The sequence below is a fragment of the Neofelis nebulosa genome, chromosome 15 (genome assembly GCF_028018385.1).
Source record: "Neofelis nebulosa isolate mNeoNeb1 chromosome 15, mNeoNeb1.pri, whole genome shotgun sequence".
Lineage (NCBI taxonomy): Eukaryota > Metazoa > Chordata > Mammalia > Carnivora > Felidae > Neofelis > Neofelis nebulosa.
This window is the reverse complement of record NC_080796.1, coordinates 20,095,813-20,109,226: the sequence shown is the minus strand read 5'-3', so window position 1 is coordinate 20,109,226 and position 13,414 is coordinate 20,095,813. Positions and strand designations below refer to the sequence as shown.

At 39.1% G+C, this 13,414-nt stretch overlaps 1 protein-coding gene across 5 annotated transcripts in view; it reads right to left on the bottom strand.

Annotated features, from left to right (window-relative positions):
- Positions 1 to 12,804, bottom strand: part of LOC131495338 (dimethylaniline monooxygenase [N-oxide-forming] 2) — a 30,519-nt gene extending 17,715 nt beyond the window's left edge. For 2 of the 5 annotated variants that reach the window (XM_058700198.1, XM_058700202.1), the window contains exon 1: positions 12,202 to 12,685. In XM_058700198.1, the coding sequence (XP_058556181.1) occupies positions 12,202 to 12,333 (132 nt within the window). In that variant the 5' untranslated portion in view covers positions 12,334 to 12,685. The other 3 variants (XM_058700199.1, XM_058700200.1, XM_058700201.1) reach the window with 3 other exon arrangements.
- Positions 12,805 to 13,414: the final 610 nt, after the last annotated feature.

Genomic DNA, 13,414 nt, shown 5'->3' with positions numbered 1-13,414 from the left:
ACAATGTATTTACCTTTCCTAGTCTGGAATCAGGGCTCAGATTGTACCGTTATTTCAGTTTCAAATGGCTTGATAAAAGCTAGTCAGCTTAGGGTCAGCCAGCTTTCTAGGTGATTACAGTTTGGTGTGATGTTCACTGTATGTAAGTGCTTGAATGTCAAGGGAGTTTGCGTTAGAATATGAAGTGGTTTCTGCCTCATACACAAGGATACAACGACCCTGAACTCTGGATCAATAAATCATTTTAATTTTCAAACACTAGCTTCAAATTGTATACGACTAGGGTCAAACTGATATTTCTGGATGTTTCAGCGTGGTCAAGTACAATGTCCTTGGTAAGACTAAATGTCTGACTTTCTTATCCAGCCAAATTCTCAAACTTGGAAATGTAGTTGACCCTTGAACAACATAGGTTTGAACTGCATGGCTCCATTTATACATAGGTATTTTATAGTACAGTACTTATGATTTTCTTAATAATATTTTCTTTTCTTTAGCTTGCTTTAGTGTAAGGATATAGTATATAATACATACAACATACAAGATATGTGTTAATCGACTGTTTATGCTATCACTAAGGCTTCTGGTCAATAGTAGGCTATTAGTAGTTATGTTCTAGGGCAGCAAAAAATTTGTTTTAAAGTTTATTTATTTATTTTAAGGGAGACTGTGTATACTGGAGGGGCAGAGAGAGGAGAGAAGGAGAATCCCAAGTAGGCTCTGCACTGTCAGTGCAAGGAGCCTGATGTGGGGCTTGAACTCAGGAACCCGTGAGATCATAAGCTGAGCCAAAGTCAAGAGTGGGATGCTTAACTGACTGAGCCACCTAGGTGCCTCAAAGGAGGAGCCAAAATTTATACACCGATTTTTGACTGTGAGGGAGTCAGTGCCCCAACCCCCATGATGTTCAAGGGTCAACTGTGTTTCATGAAGCAAAGAGATACCAATTATTTTTTCCTCAAGATCAGATAATTTTGTAAGTGGCACAGAGGAAATGTGAGAGCTCTGAAGTCAAACTGGATTGATGGTCTGACTCTACCACCTTTAATGGCTTTTTAGCCATGGGCAAGTTACGTAAGTCAGTTTCCTCATTTTCTCCTGTAAAATGGGGTTCATTAATAATTCCAACACCGATCAATTGTTATCAAGCTGAGATTAGGTAAAGTGCTTAGCACAATGCCTGTCTCTAAGTGCCCAACACATGTCTGCCTCGATTGTTACTATTATAGGTCACGAGGATTAATCTTACTAAACTAGTCATAGTTTGACTAGTTTGACTCTTGAAAAAGCTAAACTAAGATTGTTATAATGTAGCCAACATGCTGGTTTTTTCACGTGCCAATACAGTGGCTTTCAAATGTGGTTGGCTCCTCCGTCAGGTCAATTTTAAGGGGCTCTGGAGTCATGAGAAGGACTGCTTGTGATGTCTGAACCCCTACAGAAGTTTCAGAGCCAGGGCAAGACTCTCCTCTGGGAATTCTACTGGTGTCAGCAATTGTCAGCAATCGATGATGACATCACAAGTTTTTCCCTGAAGATCAAGTAATAATCTTTATTATGGTTGATTGGAATACAGCTGTTAAAAAAAAAGCTTTGTTTCTATGTTGGCTTCCTTCTGTGTTGGCTGAGGCAGATGTCTATGTGTTTAGACGAATCTGGGTAAAACCCTTTGCTGATGGTTGAGAAGGGAGAATGATTCTTATTAATAAACAAATAACATATCAAGTATGTCTCCTGTCCACAGGCCCTGAGCTTTGAGTTAGGGACTAAATGCAAACAGGACACAGAGTTTCTGTCTCCAGGGAGCTTGTTATTACATTGAATAAAAAGGCATTTGGTGGCACAAAAACAGACAATCAGATCAATGGAACAGAATAGAGAACCCAGAAATGGACCCACAAACGTATGGCCAACTAATAATCTTGGACAAAGCAGGAAAGAATATCCAGTGGAATAAAGACAGTCTCTTCAGCAAGTGGTGCTGGGAAAACTGGACAGCAACATGCAGAAAAATGAACCTGGACCACTTTCTTACACCAGACACAAAAATAAACTCAAAATGGATGAAAGACCTAAACATAAGACAGGAAGCCATCAAAATCCTGGAGGAGAAAGTGGCAAAAACCTCTTTGACCTCTGCCGCAGCAACTTCTTACTCAACACATCTCCGGAGGCAAGGGAAACAAAAGCAAAAATGAACTATGGGGACCTCATCAAAATAAAAAGCTTCTGCACAGTGAAGGAAACAATCAGCAAAACTAAAAGGCAACTGACGGAATGGGAGAAGATATTTGCAAACGACATATCAGATAAAGGGTTAGTATTCAAGATCAGTAAAGAACTTTATGAAACTCAACACCCAAAAAACAAATAATCCAGTGAAGAAATGGGCAAAAGACATGAATAGACACTTCTCCAAAGAAGACATCCAGATGGCCAACTGACACATGAAAAGATGCTCAACTTCACTCATCATCAGGGAAATAGAAATTAAAACCACAATGAGATACCACCTCACACCTGTCAGAGTGGGTAACATTAACAACTCAGGCAATAACAGATGTTGGCGAGGATGCAGAGAAAGAGGATCTCTTTGGCACTGCTGGTGGGAATGCAAACTGGTACAGCCACTATGGAAAACAGTATGGAGGTTTCTCAAAAAATTAAAAATAGAATTACCCTATGACCCAGCAATTGAACTATTAGGTATTTATCCAAAGGACACAGGTGTGCTGTTTCGAAGGGGCACATGCACCGCAATGTTTATAGCAGTGCTATTGACAATAGCCAAAGTATGGTAAGAGCCCAAGTGTCCATCAACAGATGAATGGATAAAGAAGATGTGGCATATATATACAATGGAGTAGTAGTCGGCAATCAAAAAGAATGAAATCTTGCCATTTGCAACTACATGGATGGAACTAGAGGGTATTATGCTAATTGAATTAGAGAAAGACAAATATCATATGACTTCACTCATATGAAGACTTTAATATATACAAAACAGATGCACATAGGGGAAGGGAAGCAAAAATAATACAAAAACAGGGAGGGGGACAAAACATGAGAGACTCTTAAATATAGGGAGCAGAAGGTTGCTGGATAGGTTGTGAGGGGACGATGGGCTAAATGGGTAGGGACATTAAGAAATCTACTCCTCAAATCATTGTTGTACTATATGCCAACTAACTTGGACATAAATTTAAAAAAATTATATATATATATATACATACATATATATACATATATATACATATATACATACATATATATACATGTATATACATACATATATATACATACATATGTATATACATATATATACATACATATGTATATACATATACATATATATATATAAACATTTACATATATATATATATATATATATATATATATATATATATATATAAAGGCATTTGGGCTCTGAGGATGGAAGAATGGAGACAGAATAAGATGAGAAGCTTTCCTCTCAGCCAAGACAAAGACAGGGAGACACAGCTTTCAAAACATATAAATGTAACTCCTATTTATTTAAAATAGAAATAGTACCTAAAAATGATATTTAAGCACAAATACTGATAGTCTGAATTTCCTAGCAGATAGAATTTGCTACGATTTGCCTGTTTAAGAGAAATGGTCATATGATAAAGTATTTTCCTAATGTAGAATTTTCTGAATGTCAGAAGACTATATAGCAAAATAAAATTAGTTCAGAGAGCCCTGATTTAGAATTTACGATCTTTTGATCATAGATTAGACTGAAGTTTATCTTCCACTGTGTAAGAATAAAAAGGTTGCAAAAACTAAGTTTAAGGAAGATTATAATGGTAATATTTAACCTACTAAAGGGAGCAAACTTATACAGTGAAAATAGATTCAACTTATTATAAATGTGAGTTACAAACACTTATAAATTAGTCATTTTCATTGTGATACATTAGCATATTGACCTCGACCAGTAAATATTTGTTCTCTTGGCTAGTTGCTCTAAGCAGTTGGAAATAATAAAATTGTATTTCTTAAAAAATTTCTACCACTCTCCAAATTTTCACTCTTTCCGATGGAACTTATAGCTCTCTGTTCCATTGCTTGAAATAAGTACAACTGAAACTATTTTTACGTTCTTGTCCTACAGTTATGGGAAAAATTGTGGTTCCCAAATGCCATTCATGGGTTATTGCATGATAAGACTTCAGGAGAGCTTTGAAAAACATAAACTCTGAGCAGGTCTGGTTTGGGTCCATTCATGTGTATTTAAAACATGCTTCCCCAGCTGGGGTGCCTGGGTGGCTCAGTCCCTTAAGTGTTGGACTCTTGGTTTCTGCTAGGGTCATGACCTCATGGTTTGTGAGTTGGAGCCCCAAATCGGGCTCTGTGCTGACAGCAAGGAGCCTTCTTGGGATTCTCTCCCCCTCTCTCTTCTCCCCTGCTCATGCTCTCTCTCCCCCTCTGTCTCAAAATAAATACACTTATATAAAAAAAGTGCTCCCCAGCTGATTCTTATGCACATGAATGTTGGCAGCCACCGTCTTTATTAGACCGTTACTGCATTCTGCTATCCCTCTAGTAGGTTGGTACCTCCCTAGATCTCTGGCTTTGCTCACTGATAGTGACCCCCATTTAAACTCCCTGACTCCAATATTGCCTACTTTCTTTACTGCCTTCACGGTAAAAAGTATACTTGTTGGAATGGGACACACGTTCTTCATGATGAGACCCTGACTATTCTCTCCAGCTTCATCAATTTCTATTCACCCACCTGCCTCCTTTGTTCTAGCTGCATCACGTGACTTTATCTTCTCTAAGTGTGTCAGGTTTCTCAAGCTCCTTTGCACATGCCATTTACTCTGCCTAGAGCACTGCCTAGAACACAGGCCTGATCTCTGCTTATTGTCAAGACAAATGAAAGCATCTCGTCGTGTAGGAAGCTTGCCCTATTCTCTACCGCATGAGGTTCTGTGCTTTCCATAACACTTAGAGTAATGGCCCTTATAAAATTGCACTCTGATATGGATTTGCTTTAGTATTTCCTCTTCTGAACTATGAGCCCTTAGCCTGCAGGGACTGTGCATTTGTGCCTGTTTAGTACTGTGAAAATTAGTAACAGTAAACGTCACTAAAATGGAGTTGGGAAGTTTTGGCCCTATCACTCATAGTCAATTGCAGACCCGACAGGAAGAGATGGATTTGACCTTGCACATGGACACTACTTTATTCTTCCATTTGGAGGAAGAGACACTTTCCTCACCTCCCCCCACCCCCCCGCAACAGCTCAGCCAATGAGAAGCCACCATACCTCAAACCCCAAGTTTATTCCAATGGGCTTTTAGTTTATAACAGCCTTCCCAACTTACCGTTTCTCCTTTAAAAAGCATTCCTTTACTTTGTTCCCTGGATTGCGCACAATTTTGCCACAGCTTGTTTGTCCCAGACTGCGATTCTCTTCTATTCCTCAATAAATCTGTCTTTTGCTGGTAAAATGACTGTCAGTTTTTAAGGTTAACGGTACCTAGTATATGCTGGGGACATGCATGGTGCAAGATGAGCTAATATGTTTGGTGAAAGAATGAAAGAATATGTAATGTTAACTAGAAGCATTTTACCATCACTGCAAATAGGGCTTAATGATAGTAAAATGGACAGTCAGTGGTATAGTGGGAATGAGTACTTGGTTTTGCTAGTCGTATGCTGTAAACTTTTTTCCTTTCTTCACACGTAAACATTACTTTAAAAATATTGTGGCAAGTTAACCAATATATATCTTGAACTACTTGTGAACAGACTTAATTGAGACCCATCCATAGTATTTTATATTTCACTGCCTGGAGAGTTACAAATATCTAACATGTTAAATTTGGTTATTAATAAATTTGCATTAATTGGGCAGCAAGGTACAAAAACCTAAGTTATATTGAATTACCCTGCGATAGATTCTTGGGATAAGCTTACCTAAGAGAATGCCTGGAAGTAAAACAAAGGGAAGGCGGTTATCTCTTCTGGAGAGGAAATGGCTGTTCGTTCTAAACCAGCAAAGAGGAGCAGAATTTGCCACCCTCGACTATGTCTGTTTGGCATGGGGAGTATTTTAAACTGGTTATTTTTTAAGAAACAGCAGACATAGGTGAGGCTTTGAAAACTGAGTAGAAGTTACCTTTCTGTGAGAGATATTTACTTGCATAAGGGAAATCTCTTGCTTTTATAAGGGTGTCTCTCTCGCTGTACCAAGATGAAGGGGATGAGTCAGTCTCTAGAAACTCTTATCAAAGAAGAAGGCAATGGCTTAAATCTACACAACAACCTCCCTCTGACTACTTTTCCTGGGTTACCTCTTGGAACTGACTTCCTACCCTCAACATCTTCTCATGTCTTTAACTAAAGGTGGTCTTTAAGGTGATGGCCATTTCGGGGAGTTACTCAGTTTTCCTGAGTCTCTCCCAGGTATACAAGATATATACATGTTATTAAATATTTGTTTCTTTTCCCCCCGTTACTCTGTCATATAGCAATTAAATTATTAGACCTGTTACCCTGTCATAGATCAATTAAATTATTAGACCAGCCAAAGAACCTAGAAGGGAAGAAGGGAAAACTTTTCTGCCCCTACATTAGTCTTGTATAATGTTAAACTTCAAGTGCACAGAATGTGCTGTTAAAAAGAATAAGCCAATCGACACAAAAGAGAGTTTGTGGTGCACAGGAAAGATAGGAGTGCAGTATAGAGATAGATGGTGCCACCTGGGAAGTTCCATTTGGTGATGTCCCAAGTGTCTGTTTCATATTTTTATCTTCCTAGTTTTAACATTTAAGTCAAAAACATTGACGGAGACAAATACAGGTGATCAAATTTGAGTATGCCCCAAGTAGAGAACCGAAAGAGCTGAGTAAGGATAGACAGAATTGAAATTTCAAATGAATATTTCTTGACCAAAGATAAAACCAACTAAATGCAGTTGGACATGCCCAAATGTGAACTCCTGTAAGTAGAATTAACAATTCAGTTTCAGTGGAACCTGGGTGGCTCAGTTGGTTGTGTGTCTGACTTCGGCTTAGGTCATGACCTGCGGTTCGTGAGTTCAAGCCCCACGTTGGGCTCTGTGCTGACGGCTCAGAGCCTGGAGTCCGCTTTGGATTCTGTGTCTTCTTCTCTCTCTGCCCCTTTCCACTCATGCTCTTTCTCTCTCTCTCTCTCAAAAATAAGTAAACGTAAAAAAAAAGACAATTCAGTTTCATAAGGGTAGAATAATAGTGACCTGGATCATCAGTGCTTCAAATAGAAAAGATCCAGAACTTTGATTGATCCTAAGCTCAGTATAAATGACTGGAGTTATTTGAGACAAAGCATGATGGAGAGCCTATATGTATTTAATCTCAATATTGTGGCTAGTTCTAAGATCTAACACCTACTATTTATTTAGTCACTATGGGAAAGCCACTTACCCTTGGTTTTCTTATATTTAAGTTGAAATTAATAACAAATAATGTAGGAGAGTATTGTGAGTATAAAATGAGATAATCCCTATCAAAATAATTATATGAGTGATAGCTTTAATTTTGCAAATGCAGAAAAAGCTAATGCAGCATTAAATTGTTTTAGCAAAGGTAGACTGTCTGTCCAGGCTTACTGAAACATAAGTCATGCTGGGCAATTGTTAGACCAATTGATTATAAATTCTTCAAGGGGATTTATCCCCATTGTCTAAAGCAGTGCCAAGCACCTCTTTGGTTCTGAAAAAATATATATGTTGGAAAAACAAATTGGTTTAGAATATTGGATCTTGTGTGAGTCACATTTTAAGAGGGAAACTGGTATTTCAGATTGAATCTAGAGGAAGGATGGAGAGACATTTAGAGAGTATTATATGAAGATTAAAACAATTGAGTATTTGTAGCTGGGAAAAGATCTATTTATAACCAAATGTAAAACAAACAAACAAACAAAAATGCGATATATGTTGGTAACTTTCCTGTGAACACTGGTATTAGGAACAATGAAGGAGGTAGAGAAGGTTAGTGGCTAAAGGCAGATCATGCTTTCCTCTCTTGACACCTCAGTAAGATTATTAAGTGTGCAGGCTCAGAAATCTTACAGACCTTCATTTTTGTGCCTTTCCCACTACCTATGTTCCCCTGGAGAAATTGTTCATTCCAAAACTCAGCTTCTTCTTGGTATGTCCATGAGGATAATCATAATACCTACTGAAGGATCTCAGGACAGACCCTCTTCCCCCCAAAACGTGCCACTTGGGCATGTGGATTATTTTGAACTGAAGGCACTTGAGACCTTATGGGCTCAAGAGAAACTTTTGTCCTCCCTTTACTGTACACAAGAATCTAAACTGAGGGTCTTTCCCAGAATAAGGGTTATTAACAGAGATAAATTTTATGTGAGTGACCCATCTGAATGACAGAGCAAGCATCCATTCTTATTGCCGTGTGAAGGACATTCCTTTCCTTTAAAGTCCCAGAACCTACCCGCTTCTCCTTATTTTAGAACGACGTACATACCTCATTTTCCCTGTCTTTGGAATTTCTATGTCTATGTGGATTCCTCAGGAACATCTATTAACTTTGATTTTCTCCTGTTAGTCTGTCTTATGTCAATTTGATGCTTAGTCCAGTTAGAAGGACTTTTGAGGGGGCAGGAATTCTTGCTCCCTGACACTGCTTTTTAGGAGTATTATGAAGAAAAAAAATAAGATGATGCATGGAAAGTACTTTTCCATTGCTGGAAAAGTGCTAAAAATAGGTTCATGATGCACCCCGCCCATGTTGCAAAGCTGCCACTAAGGGGTGCTGGAGAACCTTCTGGAAAAATCCAGCACCTTCCGAGCAGGGCATGGGGCAATGATTCTTAAATTTTGTTTTAACTTGTCAGCACTAAATATGTTAAGTGATCTTAGAAGGACTATGTGTAAATATAGAAATTAATGAATAAACTATTTTCAAAATTGATTCTTGATGGTAGAGTAGCAAAGAGGTGAAGCTTCCTCCAGAGTGGGTGCGGTAGCTCCCAGCATCCTTTTTGGTGCCTCCTCCCTTTGGCAATCAGTCTGTTGGTAATCAAGACCCTCACGTGGCCTCACTGGCCACTTGGGATATTTTGCATACTGTATATTTAACACTGCAGGGAGATTACTTGTCTTCTTTGGGTTGAGAAAATTGTTTGTTTCTCTATTGGACATAGTTTTGAGAGTTTTGAAATGTGATGTTGTTAAAGGTTTCAGGAAATTATATACTTCACCATTTTATATCTAATGAGGTTTAATTAATTCAAATTTTAATCTAATTTTTCTTTTCTAACCCATAGGAAGGTATCTCTAATTCTGAAATGCTAAACACTGGCAACTGGGATTAGGACAGCAGGAAAAGTATTTGGGGGCAGGAAGAAACCTTCTTGGAATTCATCAAGTCATATTTTTGACAGACCACGTAAAAATAACTCTTACGGCTTCTATCACCAAATTGATGATAATCAAATAAGGGACATTGGCTTTTTTATTTTTTTTTAACGTTTATTTTTTGTTTATTTTGAGAGAGAGAGAGAGAGAGTGCAAGCAGGGGAAGGGCAGAAAGAGTGGGAGACAGAATCCAAAGCAGACTCTGCACCATCGACACAGAACAAGATGCAGGGCTTGAGCTCACGAATCCATGAGATCATGACCTGAGCCAAAGTCAGGAGTCGATCACTTAACCGACTGAGCTGCCCAGGCACCCCTGGACATTTGGCTTTTAGATATTAAGTCCCAGATCAGGTAATAAGACACTGACAAATTTATATTTAATAATAAATTTGTTATAACTTCACATTTATTCTTTAGATTAAAAATCTCCCGGGTGGGGGGGGGGGGCACCCAAATGGAACCTAGAGTGAACCTAGAGTGAACAAAAATAATATATCTTTGGTTAAGACAGGAATCACCACCTTATTATATCACCCTCTCAGGAAAAGCTATAATGTTTCTTTTTTTTTTCTTTAATCATTTTAGAGTTGGGGGGGGAAAGCAGCAGAAGGATGGAGAGACAGAATATTAAGCAGGCTCCACGTTCAGCATGGATCTCAACACGGGCCTCAACACGGGGCTCGATCCCATTACCCTTGATCATGACCCTGGGATCATGACCTGAGCAAAATCAAGAGTCCGGCACTCAACCAACTGAGCCAGCTGGGTGCCCCAGGAAAAGCTGTTTCTAATGACCAGTTGTTAATAAGAAATGAATGTGATTCAAACTGTTTTTCCAGTTTCCTCTCTGCAAGTTACCTGTCCTATATAAGGATCAATATCTCCATCATTAGCTCTGATTATGTTTGCATAGTTGAATGAATAGATTTTTATTTGGTATTTGTGCAATTTTCTTGCTAAATTTGTCTCATCGTAAGATTCATTGGAGACTCCTGTTAAAAACAGATTCCCCTCCTCAGAAGATTTTGGTTTAATAAGTCTGGGTTGGTGTTAAGTATCTTTAAAAAACCCTCTAGGTATGTCTTATAGTCATACACATTTGAGAAGCCCCAGGTTAAAAAATCCACTTTGGCATAAAATTCAGTTCGAACTCGCAAAGCACAAGAGCTAGATGTCTGTGCCTTCCCCCTAACTGGTCAGCTTGTAGGCAGAGCCCTTTTGATGGTCTCTGCTAATATCAGAGTCTGCTTTTATTTTTTAAAAAATGTTTTAACATTTATTTATTATTGAGAGACAGGGAGAGATGGAGCATGAGCATGGGAGGGGGCAGACAGAGGAGGAGACACAGAATCGGAAGCAGGATCCAGGCTCTGAGCTGTCAGCACAGAGCCCAACGTGGGGCTCGAACTCACAAACCGTGAGATCATGACCTGAGCTGAAGTCGGACACTAAACCGGCTGAGACACCCAGGTGCCCCTATTTTTATTTGAGAGAGAGAGAGAGAGCAAGCCAGAAAGAGGGGCAGAGAGAGAGAGAGAGAGAGAGAGAGAGAGAGAGAGAGAGAATTTTAAGCAATTTTAAGTTGCTGAGCATGGAGCCACATGTGGGGCTTGATCCCATGACCCTGGGATCATGACCTGAGCCAAAATCAAGAGTTGGTCGCTCAACTGACTGAGCCACCCAACTGCACCTTGGAGTCTGCTTTGAGTGTATTCAAGCCTTTTGCTTCTGTTTAGAGTGTTCGCAACTGTTCACTCCCTCACTTAGATGCACCTGATACACAATCCTAAAGTTGTTGCTCAGGAGTTCTGAGCTAGCACTTCTGTTTAAACTTTCTGAGAAAAAAATGCAAGTTAGGGCATGGTTATAAGTAGGGGGCTAGCCTGTTTAGAAGTCATAGAGACCTGGGTTTGAATGCCAATTCCAGCTATGTGACCACGACCAAGTTACTTAATCTCCCTCAGTTTCTGTTTGATTGTCTGTAAAATATGTAGCTATTGGAGCTGACATTTATTGTGCTCTAATTTCTTTACATAAATTATCTCCCTTAATCTTCAAAACAACACTGTGGAGCGATTACACTTTTAGATTATTATCCCCATTATACAGCTGAGAAGGCTAAGACACAGGGATGCCAAGAGCTTGCTCAAGATCTCACACTGAGGAGGTGGCAAGCTAGTATTTAAAATCAAAACACTGTGGGAAGGGATAATTATGAATCTCTGCAGTTGTCTATGTATCTGTTTAAATTTTATATAAATTCTGATGAGTGGAGAGCATTATCAATATTTAGGTTTGGCTAATAGAATGAACTCAATGAATGTGTTTAACAATACCTTTAAAGCGTTTCCCAGAAGTTACCCTAGAGTGTCATCAGTAATGCTAAGCAAACAGACATGATTTGTCAGAGAAAAGGAAAGTCAGCACACTCTGAAAAAGCACTTGCTCAGTGTTTGGAATAGACATGGCCTCTTGAAAAGAATTCCTGTCACTTCTATTTTGTAAAATGTCCTCCAACATTAGTATGTTGCTTTGAGAATCACTAGAACGTGGGCTGCGAGACAGTTGCAGGATCCATAAGAAAAGGTCCTTTATGTGCCTGGGTTGGCCATCTGGGTTAGGAGAGTCATGACCTGGGAGAGATGACAGCCTATTTCTATAGCTCCTGTGTAGCTGCATGAAATAGGTCTGATCAAAGTCGCTTAGGAGATCCCTCAACAAGGCCCCTCTGCAGCTGTGAGTTACTCTGCGAAAGCAGTAGAGTCTGCTCAAGAGAAAAAAAAAAGATGTCACTTACTTTGAACCTCCACAGCCCTCCAATGTCTTCAGTCCGCTCAAAGCAAGTGGGTTCCAGTCCCTCATCCACACAGCACTTCAGTGAGACCAGGCCGCTGACTCCAGCTCCAATCACTGCCACCTTCTTTGCCATGGTCTCCTGTCGAGGAATTGATCAATCAATGCTGCTTCACTGGTAAGAGAGTCCTTGCAGTGTGGTCAGTAATCAGCTTTCAATAACGCGGTAGCACTGGCAATATACTAAGCAGCACTAATTGAATAAAATTCCTCATTAGTCAAATCCCAGACTCCTCGTCCCCTTCCTGGTAAGAAACCAAGTTGTTTTCCCAGACTTGGCTACAGAGTTTGTCTAGTATTTAAAAGCAACCCATTTAACAATGCCAAACAATTTAATAATATAGCATTAGGTATAGGAGCCAAGTTTCATGACATAATTTAGCGTGCTGAACTTTTCCTTTTCAGCTACTATCCCCAGCTGTGATTACCCTTACCTTCGTTTTGCCTTTTGGTGCTGTCTCCTTGACACAATGGTTTTTTTTATGTTGGTTGTGGGCTGGGAAGCAGTCAGAAGTGTTCTAGTTGGAGGAGGCTGTGAGGAGTGGGAGGAGCTTCTCACTCCTTCAGCATTTTGCAACCTGAAACTCTCAGGACTTTGTTAGGAGTTCTGAAATTAAGCAAGAGGCTTATATTTCGAGGTCCAGGGTAATGATCTTCACCGTAACACCATTATATACTTACGCATATCATACACATAGTATAAAATTCCTTTTTAGAATGGATGTGACCAATGGTCATTAGCAAAGTAGCAAACCTGGATAAATTAAAAGCAGTTAAAATTATCCCTAAGCCCTCTGTATAGAGATAATTATAACCAACGTGGACATTTTGGTGTATCTTTCCAGATATTTGTATGTATACACATAGACGCACATTCCACAAAAGTGGAATGGCACTCTAAGTATAATTTCCAATTTGATTTTTTACTTTTCAGTATGGCAATACCTTTATACGTATAGCAGCATTTTAAAAATATTTATTTATTTATTTATTTATTTATTTATTTATTTATTTACATTCAAGGTAGTTAGCAAATAGTGCAACATTGATTTCAGGAGTAGATTCTAGTGATTCATCCCTTATGTATAACACCCAGTGCTCATCCCAGCAAGTGTCTTCCTTAATGCCCCTTACCCATTTAGCCCTTCCCCCCTCCC